Source organism: Theropithecus gelada, chromosome 1 (genome assembly GCF_003255815.1).
Source record: "Theropithecus gelada isolate Dixy chromosome 1, Tgel_1.0, whole genome shotgun sequence".
Lineage (NCBI taxonomy): Eukaryota > Metazoa > Chordata > Mammalia > Primates > Cercopithecidae > Theropithecus > Theropithecus gelada.
The window spans coordinates 82,575,968-82,598,076 of NC_037668.1; the positions used below are offsets into that span (position 1 = coordinate 82,575,968).

A 22,109-nucleotide genomic window follows, 5' to 3' on the forward strand; every position below is an offset into this window, starting at 1 on the left:
ATTCTGCAAGGCTCAGGGCTCCTTGTTGGTACACTTAGGTTACCCTGTCGCATGTGGCCAGCTGGAAGTGAGGTAACTCATAACGAGGCTCTTCCTTCCCTTTTTCTGCCTTAAAGTAGAAGAGATTCCTCATTTGTCTGTGTGTAAGCTTCCAATTGTGTAACCGGCATTGGGCTAGGAGCTGGGGTTGCCCCAGGGGCCAAGGTATACACAGTTTTTGTCATTGCAAAGTTCATCTCTAGCAAGAGCTAGACCACTAAATGAGTCACTGGAATGAAATGTGCTGAGTATTTTGCTAGAAGTAGGATTAAGCAAAGGATAATGAGAATTACCCCCATGCAATTTCACAAACCGAGGGGATTGAGTTTGTTCAGGATCATGAGCCAGGAGCGAGCAGGTTGTGGTCAAAGAACGGAACTGAGAGACTGCGGAGGCAAGTGGCGAGTGATGGGATGGAAAGGTGGGCTGGGCACAGTCACCAGGGCCTTGTAAGTCACAGCAAGGGGCTTTCATCCTAAGAATAGTGGGAGCCCTGGAAAAGCCTTAACAGGTGTGGTATGGCTGCATTTGTCTTTTCTCTCTCTCGAGACTGCTTCTGGGAGCGTGACAGTTGGCTGCTGGAGAGAAAGGGGCACTGGCACTGAGAGACCTCCAGACTGGACATGGCCCTGAGCCCAGGGGCTAACCTGGTCTTCCATGAAGACCCAAAGATGACACCAAGTCTCCCCTCCTGTGGGGCCCCAGGATTAGGGTCTGGTACCATCCCTCGGCCCCACCCAGACACGGCTCATGTGCCTATGCTGAATCTACTCCCAAGTCCTGGCTTGGCTCTCGTTCCAGATCTTAATCCTCCTCTGAGTCCTGTCTCAGGGGAGGCCTCGGGCCTGGTGCCTGAAAACACCCCCAGACCTGATGACAGCAGGGCCGTAACTCCAGCCTCCCTCCAGATCACCAGTTCTTGCTCTGGTGAAGCCCTGGACCTGGATTCCATGGATGTCTCAAGGCCTGAATCACAGGGGCACCTCTGTCCAGCCTCAAACCCCATTCTGAGTCCCAGCTCTACTGAGGCCCCTGGTCTGAGCTCCGGGAACCACCCTCAGTCAAATTCTGAAGATGCCTTCAAGTGCCTCTCAAGTAAGATTTTTGAGTTGGGTCAGAGAAACTCCAACCCTTCTAGGCATGAATTAAACCCATTTATAAGGCACCATTCCAGAGAAGGCCTGGTTCTGGGTCACTGCATCTCTAGGCCAAGCTCAGAAGCACTCCTTATTCCAGCCTCCAACTCTTCTCTCGACCTTGACTCCAATCCATTGCTCAACATGGGCTCAAGAAACACCTCCAAGCTGAACCTGAATGTAGCTCCAGATTCTCGTGGGACCCTAATCCCAGACACAAATGAGACCATCACTTTGGCTTCACATAACATCTCTGGGTCTGTTTCAAAAGGAGCCTTTAGTACCACCTGGAGCACAAGTTCCAAGGGAACCATGAATGTGGCTTCCACCGGCCACCCCAGATCTGATTTGAACATGACCATCACTCAAGCCTCATATGTGACCCTGATTCCTGGCTCTAGTGATGGTATCAGCCTCCATTCCAGCACCCATGGGCCCAACTCCACCATCTCTCCACCCTCATGCATGACTCTAATCCTGGGTTCCAATGAGACTCTGAGCCTGGACTCCAGCCTCGTGTTCAGTGACACCTCCACCTTGACACTGAGCAGTCAGCAGGATGATGCCGAGGACAACAGCATCCACACTGTACCCCTGGAGGAGAATCTGGAGAGCTGGAGTGAGATGGCCAGCATTAAGGTGGACCAGTCCCCGCTGGGACTCCCCACCTCCAACCCCGCAGGCAAGGATGCCATGATCTTGCAAGGCATCCCTGAGGGTAAGGCCAGGGCCGCAGCCCTAGAAAAAGCACTGTCCTGCGGGAATTCTGTCTTCAGACTCGTAGGGCAGGGAGAGGAGAAGGAAGGAAGGAAGGGGACAGCAGGCAGTTGATAACATATGATCTATTAATTCTATACTAGACATCTGATAGCCTCTGCTAGCAGTGTGACTTGGGACAAGCTACTTAATCTCCCTGAGCTTCAACTTCCTTAACTGTAATGTCAGTATACAGCCGGGCGCAGTGGCTCACGTCTGTAATCCCAGCACTTTGGGAGGCTGAGGCAGGTGAATCATTTGAGTTGGGAGTTTGAGAGCAGCCTGGCCAACATGGTGAAACCCCATCTCTACTTAAAATACAAAGAATTAGCCGGGCATGGTGGCGCATGCCTGTAATCCCAGCTACTCGGGAGGCTGAGGCAGGAGAATTGTTTGAACCTGGGAGGCAGAGGTTGCAGTGAGCTGAGATCTCGTCATTGCACTCCAGCCTGGGCAATAAGAGCAAAACTCGTCTAAAAAAAAAAAATCACTGTATAATAATACTTGGACTCTGTCCAAATTATAAGTCTATTGTATCAACAGACTATCCCTTCCATTCAAAATGTATGTCTCTTTCTTCCTTGATACATTTCAGACCTGGCTTCTCAGGTCTGAGCAAAGCCTTGGGGTCCTGTCTGGAACCTGTGCCTCCCTCCTGATATGTAGGATTTCTGTAAATTAATCCCCTGTCAGTTTCTGATGCTATAAATATCTTTTCTTAATCAATTTTTATTTGTCCATTCACCAATACTGTATTAAGATTTTTAAAAAAGGACCATGGTTTTGTAAGTAGGTGTTCATATCTAATGAGAATCCCTTTTTTTTTTTTGAGAGGGAGTCTCATTCTGCAGCCCAGGCTGGAGTGCAATGGCTCGATCTCGGCTCACTGTAACCTCTGCCTTCTGAGTTCAAGTGATTCTCCTGCCTCAACCTCTTGAGTAGTGGGAATTAGAGGCACCCACCACTCTACCCAGCTAATTTTTATATTTTTAGCAGAGACAAGGTTTCGCCATGTTGGTCAGGCTGGTCTTGAACTCCTGACCTCAGGTTAGCTATTAGTAAATAACATTTTATTTTATTTTTTGAGACAAAAGTCTCACTCTGTTGCCCAGGCTGGAGTTCAATGGTGCGATCATAGCTCCCTGCAGCTTCGAATTCCTGGACTCAGGAGACCTCCTGCCTCAGCCTCCCAAGTAGCTAGGAGTACAGGTGCACACCACACCACCACACCTGAGTAATTTTATTTTTTATGTTTTGTAGACATGGAGCCTTGCTATGTTGCCCAGGCTGGTCTTGAACTCCTGGCCTCAAGCTATCCTCCCAGCTCATCCTCCCAGAACTCTGGGACTACAGGCATATTCCACCACGCCCAGATTCTGCACATTTTGGAATGCATTTCTAGGGTTTCTTAGGTATTTTTTTTAGGGCCTCAAAAAAGTCTTGTTGGCATTTTTTAAAGAATGTTATCAACTTATTTACAGATTCATGTTTTCCTTTACATAGGATATATGCTTTACTAGGATTTAAAAAATTCTTCTTAGAAGTCTAGTGCACCCTGGGATGGGTTAATCGTAGATACTTTACAGTATTTTTTTTTTTTTTTTGGAGATGGAGTCTTGCTCCGTCACCCAGGCTGGAGTGCAATGGCGCAATCTCCACTCGCCACAACCTCCACCCCCTGGGTTCAAATGATTCTCCTGCCTCAACCTCCCAAGTAGCTGGGATTATAGGTACGTGCCATCACGCCCGGCTAATTTTTTGTATTTTTAGTAGAGATAGGGTTTCACAGTGTTAGTCAGGATGGTCTCTAACTCCTGACCTCGTGATCTGCCCACCTTGGCCTCCCAAAGTGCTGGGATTGCAGGCATGAGCCACTGTGCCCAGCCTATAGTATCTTATTTTCTAATAAAATTTTTACTTGGTATTGATGATGCTGGTGATCTAGAGGAACTTTTTTTTTTTTTTTTTTGCAAGTTTTTCTTTTTTTGAAAAAAACTTTGTGAAAATATAACTGTAAATACAATTTGCTCTTTTAAAGTATGTAATTTAATGGCTTTTTATATACACAGAGTTGTGCAACCATCACCACAATCAATTTTAGAACATTTTCATCATCCCTAAAAGAAACCCTGCACCCCTTAGACATCATCCTCAACCCATGCCAGCTCTCAACCCAGCCCTGGGCAATCACTAGTCTACTTTTTGTCTCTATAGTTCACCTATTTTGGACATTTTATATAAATAGAATCATATAATATGTCATCCTTTGTGACTGGCTTCTTTCACTTAGCAGAAGGTATTCAAGGTTCATCCTTTTTGTAGCATGTATCAGTACTTCATTCCTTGTTATGGCTAAATAATATTCCATATATAGACACACCACATTTTGTTTATGTCAGTTGATTGCCATTTGGGTTGTTTCTATCTTTTGGCTATTTTATTTTGTATTTTTATTTTGTATTTTTTTGGGACAGGGTCTCACTCTGTCACCCAGGCTGGTGCGCAGTGGCATGATCTCGGCTCACTGCAACCTCCACCTCCCAGGCTGAAGCAATCCTCCCACCACAGCCTCCCAAGTGGCTAGGACCACAGGCATGCACCACCACACCTGGCTAACTTTTGTATATTTTGTAGAGGCAGGGTCTCACTGTGTTGCCCAGGCTGGTCTTGAACTCCTGGGATCAAGCAATCCTCTCTCCTTAGCTTCCCAAAGTGCTGGCATTACAGGCATGAGCCACCATGCCTGGCCAATTTACTAATATTTTTCTTCTATTGTGTTGATTGCCTTTTCATTTTCTTGATGGTGTCCTTTGAAACACAAAGGTTTTAAATTTTGACATTGCCCAATTTGTCTAATTTTTCTTTTATTGTTTGTGCTTTTGGTGTCATATTTAAAGAAACCATTGCCTAGTCCAAGATCATGAAGATTTATGCCCATGTTTTCTTCTAAGAGTATAATAATGTTAGCTTTTACCTTTAGGTCTTAGGTACAATTTGTGCTAATTTTTGTTTATGGTGTGAGGTGGGGGTTCAGCTTCATTATTTTGCATGTGGATGTTCAGTTATTATTGTCATATAATTCACAAGCCATATAATTCACCCATTTAAAATGTGTCAGCCAGGCGTGGTGACCCATGCCTGTAATCCCAGCACTTTGGGAGGCTGAGGCAGGTGGATCACTTGAGGTCAGGGGTTCAAAACCAGCCTGGTCAACATGGTGAATTGCTGTCTCTACTAAAAATACAAAAAATTAGCTGGGGCTGTGTGCAGTGACTCATGCCTGTAATCCCAATACTTTGGGAGGCTGAGGCGAGCAGATCACAAGGTCAGGAGTTTGAGACCAGCCTGACCAACATGGTGAAATCCCGTCTCTACTAAAAATACAAAAATTAGCTGGGTGTGGTGGCACGCACCTGTAATTCCAGCTACTCAGGAGGCTGAGGCAGGAGAATTGCTTGAACCTGGGAGGCAGAGATTGCAATGAGCTGAGATTAAGCCACTGCAGTCCAACCTTGGTGACAGAGCGAGACACCATCTCAAAAAAAAAAAAAAAAAAAAAAAAAAAAAAATTAGCCGGGTATGGTGGCACATGCCTATAATCCCAACTATTTGGGAATGGCTTGAAACTGGGAGGCGGAGGTTGCAGTGAGCCAAGATTACGCCACTGCAGCCTGAATGATGGAGTGAGACTTTGTCTCAATAAATAGATAAATTAATTAATTAATTAAATTAAAAATAAATAAAAAATAAAAATAAAATGTGTCATTTGCAGAGTGTAGTGACTCATGCCTATAATCCCAGCATTTTGAGAGGCTGAGGCAGGAGGATTGCTTGAGCCCAGGAGTTCAAGACCAGCCTGGGCAACATAGGAATACCCTGTCTCTACAAAAAACAAAAATAAATTAGCTAGACATGGTGGTGTGTGCCTGTGGTCCCAGCTACTCAGGAGACTGAGCTGGGAGGATTGCTTGAGCCCAGGTACTGGAGGCTACAATGAGCTGTGATTGTACCGCTGCCCTTCAGGTTGGGCGATAGAGTGAGACCTTGTCTTTTCAAAAAACAAAAACAGAAAAACAAAAACAAAAAAAAACCAAAGTGTGATTCAATGGTTTAGGTTATATTCCATTTTTTAGTGCCTCTGTTTTTGGTGCCATATCCAAGAAATTGTTGCGAAATCCAGTGTCATGAAGATTTTCCCCTGTGTTTTATAGTTTTAGCTCTTAAATTCTTTGAGTTAAATTATATATATATATATAAGGTAAGAGTCCAAATTTATTCTTATTTTTTATTTATTTTATTTATTTATTTTTTGAGACAGAGTCTTGTTCTGACACCCAGGCTGGAGTGCAATGGCATGGTCTCGACTCACTGCAACCTCCACCTCCAGGTTCAAGCAATTCTCCTGCCTCAATCTCCTGAGTAGCTGGGACTACTGGCAGCCGCCACCACACCTGGCTAATTTTTGTATTTTTAGTAGAGATGGGGTTTCACCATGTTGGCCAGGCTGGTCTCAAACTCTTGACCTCGTGATCTGCCCACCTTGGCCTCCCAAAGTGCTGGCATTACAGGCGTGAGCCACAGTGTCCAGCCCATTTATTTATTTGTTTGTTTATTTATTTATTTATTTAGATGGAGTCTTGCTGTCATCCAGGCTGGAGTGCAATGGTGCCATCTTGGCTCACTGCAACCTCTGCCTCCCAGGTTCAAGCCATTCTCCTGCCTCGGCTTCCCAAGTAGCTGGAACTACAGGCATGCATCATCATGCCTGGTTAATTTTTGTGTTTTTGTAGAGATGGGGTTTAGTAGAGACCATGTTGGTCAGACTGGTCTCCAACTCCTGACCTCGTGATCCACCCACCTCGGCCTCCCAAAGTGCTGGGATTACAGGTGTGAGCCACAGTGCCCGGCCTATTTATTTATTTATTTATTTATTTATTTATTGAGACAGAGTCTTGCTTTGTCATCCATGCTGGAGTGCAATGGCATGATCTCAGCTCACTGCAACCTCTGCCTCCCAGGTTCAAGCCATTCTAATGCCTCAGCCTCATGCAGCTGGGACTACAGGCATGCATCATCATGCCTGGCTAATTTTTGTAGTTCTGGTAGAGACGGAGTTTCACTATGTTGACCAGGCTGGTCTTGAACTCCTGACCTCAAGCGATCTGCCTGCCTTGGCTTTCCAGAGTGCTGGGATTACAGGCATGAGCCACCACACCCGTCCCAATGTATTTTTTTTTTTAATTGGAAAGTTTTTTGTTTTTCTTTTTTTCTGGCTGAGTGTGGTGGCTCACGCCTGTAATCCCAGCACTTTGGGAGGCTGTGGTGGGCAGATCACCTGAGGTCAGGAGTTCCAGATCAGCCTGGCCAACATGGCAAATCCCCATTTCTACTAAAAATACAAAATCTGCTGGTGTGATGGCACACTCCTGTAATCTCAGCTACTTGGGAAGCTGAGGCAGGAGAATCGCTTGAACCCTGGAGATGGAGGTTGCAGTGAGCTGAGATTGAGCCACTGCACTCCAACCATGGTGACAGAGCAAGACTCCATCTCAAAAAAGAAAAAAAAAAGTTTTTTTTTTTCAGGTTGGGTGTGGTGGCTCACGCCTGTAATCCCAGCACTTTGGGAAGCTGAGGTGGGTGGATCGCCTGAGGTCAGGAGTTTGAGACCAGCCTGGCCAACATGGTGAAACCCCGTCTCTACTAAAAATACAAAAATTAGCTGATGTGGTGGCCAGGGCCTGTAATCCCAGCTACTCGGGAGGCTCCCGCTTGAACCTGGGAGGCAGAGGTTGCAGAAAGCCAAGATCATGCCACTGCATTCCAGCCTGGGTGACAGAGCAGGACTCTGACTCAAAGTAAATAAATAAATAAAATTAAATTAAAATTAAAAAGTTTTTTTTCCAATTTTTAAATTGTGGTAAAATGTACATAACAAAATTTACCATCTAGGCCAGCACAATGACTCATGCCTGTAATATCAGTGCTTTGAGAAGCCAAGGCAGGAAGATCACTTGAAGTCAGCAGTCTGGGACCAGCTCAGGCGACATAGCAAGACCCTGTCTGTATAAAAAACAAAAAAATCCTTACCATCTTTTTTTTTTTTTTTTTAAGAGATGATCTCACTCTGTTGCCTGGGCTGGAGTACAGTGTCATGATCTTGCCTCACTGCAACCTCCACCTCTGGGGCTCAAGTAATCCTCCTGCCTTAGCCTCCCGAGCAGCTGGGACTACAAGCACGTGCCACCATACTTAGCTAATATTTTTGTATTTTTAGTAGAGACAGGGTTTCACCATGTTACCCAGGCTGGTCTTGAACTTCTGTGCTCAAGTGATCCACTGCCTCAGCCTCCCAAACTGCTGGGATTACAGGCATGAGCCACCATGTCCAGCCAAACCTTACCATCTCAAACATTTTAAAATTATTATTATTTTTTAGGGTCAGGGTCTCACTCTGTCACCCCAGCTGGAGTGCAGTGGAGTGATGATAGCTCACTGCAGTCTCAAACTCCTGGGATCAAGTGATTCTTTCACCTCAGCCTCCCAAGTAGCTACGACTGTAGGCACACACCACCACATCTAGCTAATTTTAATATTTTGTAGAGATGAGACCTTGCTCTTTTGCCCAGGCTGGTCTTGAACTCCTGGCTCAAGTGATCCTCCTGCCTTGGGTTCCCCAAGTGCTGGGATTTCAGGCATGATCCACAACACCTGGCCCTATCTTAACCTTTTTTTTTTTTTTTTTTTTGAGGTGGAGTCTCACTCTGTTGCCCATGTTGGAGTGCAGTGGTATGATCCTAGCTCACTGCAACCTCTGCCTCCCATTTTCAAACAATATTCCTGCCTCAGCCTCCTGAGTAGCTGGAACTACAAGTGTGTGCTACCATGCCTGGCTTATTTTGGTAGTTTTAGTAGAGATGGGGTTTTACCTTGTTGGCCAGGCTGGTCTTGAACTCCTGACCTCAGGTGATCCACCTGCCTAAGTCTCCAAAGTGCTGGGATTACAGGTGTGAGCCACCATAACTGGCCAGCCATTTTTTTTTTTTTTTTTTTTTTTTTGAGACGGAGTCTCGCTCTGTCACCCAGGCTGGAGTGCAGTGGCCGGATCTCAGCTCACTGCAAGCTCCGCCTCCCAGGTTTACACCATTCTCCTGCCTCAGCCTCCCGAGTAGCTGGGACTACAGGCGCCCGCCACCTTGCCTGGCTAGTTTTTTGTATTTTTTAGTAGAGACGGGGTTTCACCGTGTTAGCCAGGATGGTCTCGATCTCCTGACCTTGTGATCCGCCCGTCTCGGCCTCCCAAAGTGCTAGGATTACAGGCGTGAGCCACCGCGCCCGGCTGGCCAGCCATTTTTAAGTGAACAGTTTAATACAGTGGTATGAAATATATTCATAATGTGCAACTATTGGCACCATTTCTTCTCCATAACTATTTTCATCTTATGAACTTCAAACTCCATATGCATTAAACAATAGCTGCCCATTTTCCAGTCCCCCAGCCCCTAGGCACCACCATTCTACTGTTTCTATAATTTTCACTACTCTAGGTACCTCATATAACAACTTCATTCTTTTGCATGTGGATAGCCAGTTTTTCTGGCTCTATTTGTTGAAAAAACTGTCCTTTCCCCAGTGAATGTTCTTAGTATTCTTGTCAAAAATAGACTTACCATAAATGTGTTTATTTCTGGTACTCTACTTTGTTTCATTGGTCTATATGTCTGTCCTTATGCCAGTACCATGCTGTTTTGATTATTATAGCTTTGTGGTATGTTTTGAAATCAGGAAGTATGAGTCCTTCAGCTTTGTTCTTCTTTCAAGATTGTTTTGGCTATCAGGGCCACTCTTCACTTTTTTAATAGGAGCATTTTGTCCATCAGCTCAGTTTAAAACAATGTATTTTCAAATTATAGTAGCCTTTTAAAAACTTTTTTGGGGTATAACATGGATCAGTAAAATATGTAAAGTGTGCTAGTCATCTCAAATGTATAGCTTAATGAAAATTTATGTAAGTATACACTGTGGTAGCTACCACTCAGATCAAGTCCCAGAAGCCCAGAAGCTTCACTTGTGTCCCTTTTCAATCAGTATCCCTTCTTCTGGGGCAAGATTTCTCAGCTTTGGCACTACGGATATTTTGTGTTGGGAAATTCTTTGTCGTGTGTGTGTGTGTCTATGTTGGTGGTGGGGATGGGGGTGCTGTTCTGTGCATTATGAGATGCACTCATCCCTGGAGTCTACTTAGTAGATGCTAGTAGCAACCTCCCATTGCCACCCTCAAGTTGTAAAAACCGAAATGGTTTCCAGACATTGCTGAATATTCCATGGGGGTGGGGGGGGACAACTGCTCTTGGTTGATAATCACTGCCCTGGAGGTGACAATTCCGATTTGCGTCACCATAGACTAGTTTTGCCTATTCTTGAACTTATTGCCAATAGAATACTACTGTATTTACTGTGTGTGTGTTTTTTTTTTTTTTTTTTTGAGACAGAAGTTCGCTTTTGTTGTCCAGGCTGGAGTGCAATGGTGCCATCTCGGCTCACTGCAACCTCTGCCTCCCAGGTTCAAGTGATTCTCCTGCCTCAGCCTCCTGAGTAGCTGGGATTACAGGCATGCACCACCACACTCAGCTAGTTTTTTGTATTTTAATTTTGATTGATTTATTTATTTTTTGAGACGGAGTCTCACTCTGTTGCCCAGGCTGGAGTGCAATGGCACAATCTTGGCTCACTGCAACCTCCACCTTTGGGGTTCAAGCAATTCTCCTGCCTCAGCATCCTGAGTAACTGGGATTAGAGGTGTCTGCCACCACACCTGGCTAATTTTTGTTGTTGCTGTTGTTTTTTGTTTGTTTGTTTTTGTTTGTTTTTGAGATGGAGTTTCACTCTTGTTGCCCAGGCTAGAGTGCAATGGCATGATCTGGGCTCACTGCAACCTCTGCCTCTGGGTTCAAGCAATTCTCCTGCCTTAGCCTCCTGAGTAGCTGGAATTACAGGTGTTAGTCACCACATCTGGCTAATTTTGTATTTTTAGTAGAGACAAGATTTCTGCATGTTGGTCAGGCTGGTCTTGAACTCCCGACCTCAGGTGATCCACCTGCCTCAGCCTCCCAAAGTGCCAGGATTACAAGCATGAGCCACTATGCCCGGCCATATTTACTGTTTTGACTCTGGCTTCTTTAGCTCAACATTATGTCTGTTGGATTCATCCATATTGTGTATTTCAATAGTAGATTGTTTTTTGTTATTCTGTAGTATTCCATTGTATGGATATACCACAGTTTGTTTATTTATTCTGCTGCTGACGGACATTAGAATTTTTCCTATTTTTTGGATGTTATTAATAAAGTGGCTGTGAACGTTGTTGACCATGACTTTTGGTGCAGAGATACACTTATTTATCTCAGAGTAGAATTTCTGGGTCATAGTGCAGGCATATTTATAGCTTTAAGAGATACTGCCAAACAGTTTTTCGAAGTGGTAATCTTAGACTTTTTGTGCTGCCATAACAAAATGCCTGAGACTGAGTAATTTATAAACAACAGGAATTTATTTTCTCACAGTTCTGGAGACTGAAAGTCCAAGATCAAGGCAGCAGCATTTGGTGTCTGGTGAGGGCCTGCTTGCTGTATCCCTACATGGTGGAAGGTGGAAGGACAAAAAGGGGCTGAACGCTGTATGAAGCCTCTTTTATAAAGGCCTTAATCCCATTCTAGACGGTGGAGCCCTCACAATTTGACCACCTCCTAAAGTCTCTGCCTCTTAATACTATTGCATTGGAGATTAAGTTCAACATGAATTTTGAAGGGGACATAAATATTCAAACCACAGCAATGACTGAATTAATTTACGCTTCCATAAACTATGTGAGTTTCAATTGTTCCACATTCTCACCAACATTTGGCATTATCAGTTAAAAAATTTGTCGTCAGGCCGGGTGCAGTGGCTCACGCCTGTAATCTCCGCACTTTGGGAGGCCGAGACAGATGGATCACCTGAGGTCGGGAGTTTGAGACCAGCCTGACCAACGTGGAGAAATCCTGTCTCTACCAAAAATACAAAAAATTAGCCGGGCATGGTGGCACATGCCTGTAATCCCAGTTACTCAGGAAGATGAGGTAAGAGAATCACTTGAACCTGGGAGGTGGAGGTTGCGGTGAGCCAAGATTGTACCATTGCACTCCAACCTGGGCAACAAAAGCGAAACTCCATCTCAAAAAAAAATAAAAAAAGAGAAAAATAAAAAAAAAATAAATAAATAGTTGTAGTCATTCTAGGGGGTTTCTGTCTAGTGATAGTTCATTGTGGTTTTAATTTGCATATCTTGATAACTACTGATGTTAAGCACTTTTTTACATGATTATTGGCAATTTGCATATCCTCTTTTGTGCGGTACCAGTTCAAATATTTTGCGCTTTTTTTTTTTTTTTAAATTTCAGAAGGCAACAACATGTACATTTTGCTCATTTAAAAACATTGGGGTGTCTCTTTTTCTTATTGGTTTGTGGGAATTCTTTATGTAATATAGATATGAGTTCTTTGTTAGATACATGAATTTTGACTATTTTTTCTGAGTCTGTGGCTTGATGAAGCCTTTTATTTATCTTTAAATTAAATTAAATTAAATTAAAAATTTTTTAAAGAAATGAGGTCTTATTCTGTTGTCCAGGCTGGAGTGGAGTGGAGTGGCACAATCATAGCTCACTGCAGACTCAAACTCCTGGGCTCAAGTGATCCTCCGGGCTCAAGTGATCCTCCTACCTCAGCCTCCCAAGCAGCTGGAATTACAGGCATGTGCCACACGCCTGGCTAATTTGTATTTTTAGTAGAGACGAGATTTCTCCGTGTTGATCAGGCTGGTTTCGAACTTCTGACCTCAGGTGATCTGCCCACCTCGGCTTCCCAAAGTGCTGGTAATACAAGCATGAACCACTACGTCTGGCCCTGTTCACTTTTATTAACTGTGCTTAGAACAGTACTGGTCATATAGTAGGTACTTAAAAATATTATTTATTTATTTATTTATTTATTTATTTATTTATTTATTTTGAGACAATGTTTCGCTCTTGTCACCCAGGCTGGAGTGCAGTGGAGCAATCTCAGCTCACTATAACCTCTGCCTCCTGGGTTCAAGTGATTCTCCTGCCTCAGCCTCTTGAGTAGCTGGGATTACAGGCACCTGCCACCATGCCCAGCTAATTTTTGTATTTTTAGTAGAGACGGAGTTTCACCACATTGGCTAGGCTGGTCTCGAACTCCTGACCTCAGGTGACCCACCTGCCTTGGCCTCCCAAAGTGCTGATATTACAGGTGTGAGCTGCCACCCTCAGCCTTAAAAATATTTTAAAAATGATTTTTAAAAACCAATCTAGGGCTAGGCATGGTGGCTCACACCTGTAATACGTAGCACTTTGAGAGGCTGAGGCAGGAATATTGCTTGAACCCAGGAGTTCACAACCAGCCTGGGCAACAAAATGAGACCCTCATCTCTACAAAAAAATTAACAATTGGCCAAATGTGGTGGCATGGGCCTGTAGCGCCAACTAGTTGGGAGGCTGAGGTAGGAGGATCACTTGAGCCCAGGAGGTCGAGACTGCAGTGAGCCATGATTGCACCACTGCATTCCAGCCTGAATGACAGGGCAAGACTCTGTCTGCAAACAAAACCAAACAAAACTTAGAGAAAAGTTGAGCTGGGTGTGGTGGCTCATGCCTGTAATCCCAGCACTTTGGGAGGCCAAGGTGGGCAGATCACTTGAAGCCAGCAGTTCAAGACCAGCCTGACCAACAAGGTGAAATCCTGTCTCTACTAAAAATACAAAAATTAACCAGGCAGGGTGGCACACACCTATAAACCCAGCTTCTCAGCAGGCAGATGTGGGAGAACTACTTGAACCTGGGAGGTGGAGGTTGAGGTGAGCCGAGATCGGCACCACTGCACTCCAGCCTGAGCAACAGAGTGAGACTCCATCTCAAAGGAAAAAAAAAGTTGAAAATGTACTATAAATTTTTTTCCTTGAATCATTTAAGAATCAGTTTCCAAATGATGCTCCATCACCCCAGAATTTCAGAGTGTACTTCTTACAAAAAAGGATAAAATATAACTATCACTATCAAGTAATTAATATTGATACACAGCTACCATGTAATCCTCAGGCCCTATTCAAAAGTCACCAATTTTCCCAGTAATGTTCTCTACAGCAAGAGGATCCAGTTCAGAACCACTCATTGTACTTTTTTTCTAGTCTGATCTGTCTCCTGCAGTCCTCAGCCTTTCTTTGACTTTCCTGTCCTTGATACATTTGAAGATGACAGGCAAGCTATTTTTGTAGGATGTGCCTCAGTTTCAATTTGTCTGATGCTTGCTCATGATTAGATTCAGGGCATGCATTTTTGGCAGGAATAGCACAGAAGTGATGCTGGGTTTTTCTCATTGCGTCCTGTCTGGTGCCTTATAATTTTGATTTGTTCATTACTGATGCTGTTTGCTTTCATCACTTGAGTAGGATGGTTGCTGCCAAGGTTTTCTATTGTGAAGTCAATATTTACCCCTTTGTAGTGAATATCATGTGGTCAGGTACTTTGAAACTATGTGAATATCCCATTCCCATCAAACTTTCAATTTATTTATTTATTTATTAGTATAATATGGACTCAATTAGTTTATTTAATGGGCTATAATCCATTTTCTTAGTTTATTTAATGGGCTATAATCCATTTTTTTCACAATTTATTGTGATACTCAAATTTTCCTCAATTCGATCAGTGGAATTCCCTTCAAGCAAACTTTTGTAGAGACCAGCCTGGCCAACACGGCAAGACCCCCGAGTTCTTTCTTTTTTTGAGACGAAATATTGCTCTGTTGCCCAGGTTGGAATGCAGTGGCACAATCTTGGCTCACTAAACCTCTGCCTTCTGGGTTCAAGCGATTCTCCTGCCTCAGCCTCCCTAGTAGCTGTGATTATAGGTGTGCACCACTATGCCCAGCTAATTTTTGTATTTTTAGTAGAGGTGGGGTTTCACCATGTTGGCCAGGCTGGTCTCAAACTCCTGACCTCAGATGATCCACCTGCTTCGGCCTCCCAAAGTGCTGGGATTACAGGCGTGAGCCACCGTGCTCGGCCCCCATCAGCTCAAAACAAATAAAACAAAAAAACAACGAAAAAAGCATGCTTTTGTATTCCTTTGATATTTGACATGTCTTTATCATTCAGGTGTCTCAGGTTCATCCTGAGCTTTCCCTGTTTGAGTCCTGGAATCAAACATTTCTCCAAGGAGCCTTGTTCCTTTTAGTGGAGAATGGTGTTTAGAAGCTAAGATCTTGGTGTTCACTACAATTGGGGTATCTGTACTTCTCCATCCTCTAGCATCCTCTGGTGGTCGAGAATCTGAAGTTCCAGGTTTTCATAGGCCCCAGTGACCTTGTCCTCAGAAGGAGAAAGATCCTCTCTCCTTTGGTGTTCCCCTCAACCCCCTTAAATAAAAGACTCTATTGGTCCTGCCCAGTCAAGTTTTCATCCCTGGACCAATCGCTGTGGCTGGTGGCATGGGACACTCTTAGGAGTGGAGCTTGGGTTCCAGGCCCACCCCTGTCTGAAGAGTGGGTGCTGGGTGTGTCTTGAGGAATCCAGCTTCACCTAGCTACATGGAATAGGGTGCACACAGGAAAGATGAGGCTCTTTCACCAAAAGAAAGTGAAGAGATGAGGGGCTGACAGAACGGCAGATGCCTCTCATAACAAGTAGGTGTTTAGCTGTGAATTATGATAACTGCTGAAAGAAGAGATTCGGACAATGCATGACAAGACCATATTGGCCCTTGCAGAGCCAGAGGGTGGGGGTGGCCTTTCTCAGGACTGGCAGGCAAGCCTAGGCCTGAAGGAGAGCCTTAGCGGGGCAAGGAGGTATGGCGAGCAGTGGCCCGGGTAGAGGGAACCACCATGCAAAGGCCCTGAGGGGAAATGTGCTCAGTTCTGGAAGGAAGCTGGTGTGGCCAGAGCATAGTGAGGCGGGCAAGTGGTGGGAGATAGGGCCGCAGAGGAGGGCAGGGCACAACCGACCAGGCAGGGCATTGAAGGCCTCGGCAAGGATGCTGGCTTTGTGCTCAATGAAATGCAGTGTCACTGAAGGGTTTTAGGGAGGGGGTGACATGAGCTGATGTACACTCAAAAGCTCAGTGTAGGCCAGGCGTGGTGGCTCACACCTGTAATCCCAGCACTTTGGGAGGCTGAGACGAGTGGATCACTGGAGGTCAGGAGTTCGAGACTAGCCTGGCCAACATGGTGAAACCCTGTCTCTACTAAAAATACAAAAAATAGCTGGGTGTGGTAGTGGGTGCCTATAATCCCAGCTACTTGGGAGGCTGAGGCAGGAGAATCACTTGAACCCAGAAGGTGGAGGTTGCAGTGAGCCAAGATAGTGAGCGCCATTGCACTCTAGCCTGGGCAGCAAGAGCGAGACTCTGTCTCAAAAAAAAAAAAAAAAAAAAAAAAAGAAAAAGAAAGAAAGAAAAAAGAAAAAAAAAAGCTCAGTGTGGCTACTGGGGTGCTGGGGTGGGGTAGGGATTGGAGGGGCCTAGAGGGGGAGGAGAGAGATGGCATGATGGCATCCTAGGTACATCACAGCTTTATCCATCTTCTCATTGAAATTGTGCCCTGCAGGAGCCTTTGATGAAGGGACCTCATGCCTGGTGAAGGTGCCAGAGAAGACAGAAGGTGGCAAAAACATGGCTCTGGTATGCCTCCTGCCCAACCCCTAGCTGACTGTCCTGGAGTACTTCCGTGCTGCCTACCCCCTCTCCCCTTCCCCCACCCAGCCCAGCAGCCTCAGCATTCCCCGTGCCTCTGCCCGGCTCTCCTTTTCTCCATAACCTTCATTGCTGTCTGATGTGCCATATGCTTTGTTTATTCATCTTCTTTCTTGTTCATCTGCCCCACAAGGACATATCCTCCATTACTCGGGCATTTTGTCTGTTATTCACAGCTATAACTTCAGCATCTAGAACAGTGCCTGGCACATAATAGATGCTCAATAAAATATTTTTAAACAATTGAATGAATTGTGGGAGGGGCTCTGAAAGGGGCAGAAAGTCTAGAAGTGGCCTTTTTTCAGGACAGTCAGGCCCAACCCAGGTCTGGGCCATGCAGCAGGCCTAGGAGGCCCAAGAAGACCAGTCCAGCAGGTGAGGCACACTTGCATTTGCAGGACTTGGCAAGGGCCAGTGGGGAAGACCAGACAAGCTGGTGGACGTGAGTGCGACACAGGGAGTGTGGACAAGGGTGCTTGGTGGACAGAATGTAGAGGAGGTGGGGTATCCATCCAGGCCCAGACATGCAGGAGGCAGGCCCTGCCTCCAGGCTGCTTCAGGGCCAAGCTTCAGTCCCTGGGGCAGTGCAGGGTGGGGATGAGGAGAGGTGACTGGACTAAGAGGAAGCCCTGCATTTGGGGAGCATTTATCCTCATCCCATGGTGTCCTTCTAGTTGTCCACTGTGTTCCTGCCACGCTGGCCTTTTTCTGTTTCTCACCCACGCCAAACTCATTCCTGGCCCAGGGCCTTTGCACGTGTTTCTGCCAGGAAAGTTCTATAAAATGAGCACAACAAAGCTGAAGTGAGGCCCATGCCAGGTGATATGTACAGCAGCTACCATGGCGCCTACAAAAAGAAGACTTTTTATTGCTGTCACAGGGGCCAAGGGAAAACGTCTCCTTCATCCTCTGAAGATTTGCTGAAAAAAAAATCAACTAACGAAGGCAGATTAATTGGAGAAAATGTACATGCATTTATTAATGAGTACACGGAGAGAAGCACAGAGTGATTACCTGCTCCCAGTGAGGGCTCAGAAGCTTATATACCATTTTGAGGTTACAGAAAAATGGGGGCTTGGATCCTGGCAAAACAGGTTATAGGAGGCAGGAGAAGAGAATTTTTTTTTTTTTTTTTTTTTTTGAGGCAGGGTCTCACTCTGTCACTCGGGCTGGAGTGTAGTGATGCGATCTTGGCTTGCTGCAGCCTCAACTTCCCAGGCTTAAGCGATCCTCCCATCTCAGCCTCCTGAGTAGCTGGGATTATAGGCATGAGCCACTGTGCCTGGCCCTGGACTATTTTTTTTTTTTTTTTTTTTTTTATGTTTTGCCTAGAGGTGAGGTCTTATTATATTGCTCAGGCTGGTCTTGAACTCCTGAGCTCAAGCCATCCTCCTGCCTCAGCCTTCCAAAGTGCTGTAATTATAGCTGTGAGCCACCACACCCAGCAAGAGAAGAGGAATTCTGTTGAGGAGCAATAAGGGATTAGTAGCAAGAATTAATGGATCAGGAACAGAGATTATTTTGTGAAAGGGTCTGTTCAGGTGTGGTTACATTCTTGGTCTTACAGGGAAGGGAAGGAACAACAGTTGATCTCCTTGGTAGATCTGGATCTTAGGCAGATCAAGGAACTTCAACTTCATCTCATACTTTGGGAGACATCAGAGAGACCTGGAAGCTTATTCAATTCAGCATGTCCAAACACCATATTGTGGGGTATGGGTTTCTGAGCCTCAATATTGTCATTCAACACATTTCATTGAGCCTCTACTATGTGCTAGGCACTGTTTTAGGCACTAGGGATACAACAGTGATGTGATCTGACATTCTAGTTTGGGGAGACAGGACTTCCCCCTAGTTCTCTGCATAGCTAGTTCTTTCTTGTCATTTAGGACTCAGCCCAGGTGTTAACTCCTCTGAGTGGTCTTCTCTGACCATTTGGATTAAATTAGCCATCGCTCTATCATCACTCTTACAGTTTAAGTTACCTATTGCTGTTTAACAAACCACCCCAGAATTTAGTGGTTTAAAAGTTCACTCTGGGATAGGGATGGTGGCTCACACCAGTAATCCCAGTACTTTGGGAGGCTGAGGTGGGAGGATCACTTGAGGCTGGAAGTTTGAGACCAACCTGGGCAACATTGTGAGACCCAGTGTCTACGATTTTTTTTTTTTTTTTTAAGTTGGAGTTTTCGCTCTTGTTGCCCAGGCTGGAGTGCAATGGTATGATCTCGGCTCACTGCAACTTCTGCCTCCCGGGTTCAAGCAATTCTCCTGTCTCAGCCTCCCAAGTAGCTGGGATTACAGGCACATGCCCCCATGCCTGGCTAATTTTTGTATTTTTAGTAGAGACGGGGTTTCATCATATTGGTCGGGCTGGTCTTGAACTCCTGACCTCAGGTGATCTGCCCACTTCAGCCTCCCAAATTGCTGCGATTACAGACGTGAGCCACTATGCCCAGCTACAAAAATTCACAAAGTATAAAAAAAAAAAAAAAAAAAAAAAATTAGCTGGGCATGGTGGCCCAGTAGTCCTACGTAGTCCATGTAGTCCTAGCTACTCAGAAGGCTAAGACCAAAAAACTGCTTGGGCCCAGGAATTTGAAATTGTAGTGGGCTGTGACTGCATCACTGCATCTCAGCCTGGGTGCTGGGGGCATTAGAATTGGAGAGGCCCGATTTCTCATGATTCTGAAGTTTGACTGGGCTTAGCTAGGTGGTGGTTCTGCTCCACAGTGTAGACTGATATTACTCAGTGGGACTGGAACATTCAAGATGACCCCCTCATTTTCCAGGGCCTCTCTTCACATGGTCTGTAATCATTCTGTCTTCTAGCTTGGGCTTCCTTGCAGCACAGTGGCTGGGTTCCAGAGGGAAAAAGTGGAAGCTTCCAGTTTCCTTAAGGACTAGTCCAGGAACTGGCCCAGCGTCACATCCACATTACTCTACTGGTCAAAGCAAGTTATAAAATGAGCCAAGATTCAAGAGGAATCTGTGTTTTGGATAGGAGGAGCAGAAAAGAACTTGCAGCCATTTTCAATGTGCTACACTCCCCATTCAAATTAACCTGTCTTTTCTTCTTTACTATATGAAGTTAGTTTTCTTATTTCATGGTCATTGTTTATTTTCCTTCTTCTCCCTTAAGATGATGAGAACGGAGAGATTAGTTGGATATTAGTTAATGTGTTCTCTCTCTCAGGTAGCAGAATGCCTCAATCTGACTTGTATGTACTGGAAGACCCATATGAAGCGTTACTAATGGTGCAATTTCAGGTTGAGGGATTGGGGCCCTTTCTGTCCCCTCCTTAGTTGACTGGAGAAGGGGGAGTACTTGGCAGTCCCTCATATCTGGTCCTCTTCCAAATGCTGGCATTCAGGATTAACTCCTCCAATCCCTCAATATTCTCCAATCTTTACCCCACTCCAAGTTCCCCTTGTGGGAACCTCTCATTTCTCTTGTGCCAATTCTGGCTTGCCTGCAGGTGTCGGGTGGTTAACAGTGCTGTATGGGCAACCCCTGAGGACTGGGCTTGGTGGGGCTCTCACTCCGAGGTTTTGCCCTCTGCTGTCCCCTAGGTTGAGAATGTCACCACCCTTCAGAAGAGCCAGGATCTGTTGGAGGCAGAAAGAGAAAAGAAGACCATGATAAAGAAGATGATGGTGGGGGAGCCACGGGCGGGTCTGCGGCATTGGGGTGGGAGGCGGCAGAATTCCTGAGTCCACCCACTGATGAGACTGCAGGGGTGGGAGGCTGAGGTGGGAAAAGGACAGGATGAGGAGGCAGGACACCGGGAATTGAGTCTCAGCTCCACTTCGAACTGCCTCCCACCTACACGGAGGGAGCTCAGGCAAGTTCTGAGCCTCACTCTTCTCATCTCACAGATGGGTGTGATAATACCTGTGCCATTGGCTTGTTGGGAGGACACAACCCAATGCTTAGTCTACAGTAAAGCCTTGCACACCCAGAAGCAGTTCTTATTACTTAATACATTCTTTTCCCAGCCATTCCTTCTGGTAGGCAACTTTAGACAGTTTCCTCATCATTTTGATAAATACAGCCACTCCACCAGAATGGATTGGGCAGGAATAACCACTGAAGCTGTGTACTTCACAGAGACAACCAAAAAAGTCCTTGCTTTTTAACATTAATTGAGCATCTGCTGTGTGTAGGTGCTAGATCAAAATGAGAAGCAATTAGAAGGACATCCTTTATTTTGAGACAGGGTCATGCTCTGTCGCCCAGGCTGGAGTGCAGTGGCGCCATCATGGCTTACTGCAGCATCAACCTCCTGGGCTTACGGGATCCTCCCGCCTTAGCCTCTGGAGATTTGGGACCACAGGTGTGTGCCACCATATCCAACTAATTTTTTGTCTTAAAGAAATGGACATTTGGCCAAGTGTGGTGGCTCATGTCTGTCATCCCAGCACTTTGGGAGGCCGAGGCAGGCAGATCCCTTGAGGTCAGGAGTTCGAGACCAGTCTGACCAAAATGGTGAAACCCCATCTCTACTAAAAATACAAAAAAAGCTTAGCTGGGGATGGTGGCATGTGTCTGTGGTCCCAGCTACTCAGAAGGCTGAGGCGGGAGAATTGCTTGAGCTAAGGAGGCAGAGGTTGCAGTGAGCCGAGACTGTGCCACTGCACTCCAACCTGGGCAACAAAGCAAGACGTCGTCTCAAAAAAAAAAAAAAGAGAGAGAGAGTTTGAGATGAAACTGGCCAACATCATAAGACCCCATCTCTAAAAAGACAAAGCAAAAAAAATTTAAAGGAATGCAACTGGGCGGTTTTCAAGGGCCACACATGGTGGTTTTTGCTTTGGGCCAGTTCCATGGTTTGAATATGCCTCCTGGCGGCCAGACATGGTGGCTCATGTCTTTAATTCCAGCATTTTGGGAGGCCAAGGCAGGAGGATGGCTTGAGCTCAGGAGTTTGAGACCAGCCTGGGCAACACAGCAAGACTCTGTCTCTACAAAAAATAAAAATAGTTAGCCAAGTGTGGTGGCATGAGCTTATAGTCCCAGTTACTTGGGCAGCTGAGGCGGGAGGAGCACTTGAGGGGCTGCTGTGACCTGCTCCTTGTGAGGGGGGCAGCCTTGGCCCTGGCGGCCTGCAGTAGCCCTGTCCTCATCAGCCCTTCTGTGGCCCCCTGTCCAGAGGCAGATCCAGGAGGAGCCACTGGATTCTCTCTCAAGCTCCGTCCGCAAGCAGGCCATGGAGATCCTGACCCAGCTGAGGTGTCCATGGCCCTCTCCCTGTCCCCACAACCCCTCTCTTCTCTTCCTCCACTTCTGCCTCCCTCCGTCTCTCCACTGTACCCTCTGCCAACCCACCTCCACCTTGCCCAGTCCCTGCTTCTCAGCTCAGCCCCCGTCTTTAGC

General features: G+C 45.8%; 1 protein-coding gene across 3 annotated transcripts in view; it reads left to right on the plus strand.

The window, feature by feature from the left end:
• MROH7 (maestro heat like repeat family member 7) overlaps positions 1-22,109 on the plus strand; it is a 72,925-nt gene that overhangs the window by 10,685 nt on the left and 40,131 nt on the right. For 2 of the 3 annotated variants that reach the window (XM_025396724.1, XM_025396717.1), the window contains 4 exons: positions 589-1,893; positions 16,587-16,660; positions 20,306-20,389; positions 21,886-21,965. In XM_025396724.1, coding sequence (XP_025252509.1) covers positions 663-1,893; positions 16,587-16,660; positions 20,306-20,389; positions 21,886-21,965 — 1,469 coding nt within the window. In that variant the 5' untranslated portion in view covers positions 589-662. The remainder of the gene's footprint in view (positions 1-588; positions 1,894-16,586; positions 16,661-20,305; positions 20,390-21,885; positions 21,966-22,109) is intronic. The other variant, XM_025396734.1, reaches the window with a different exon arrangement.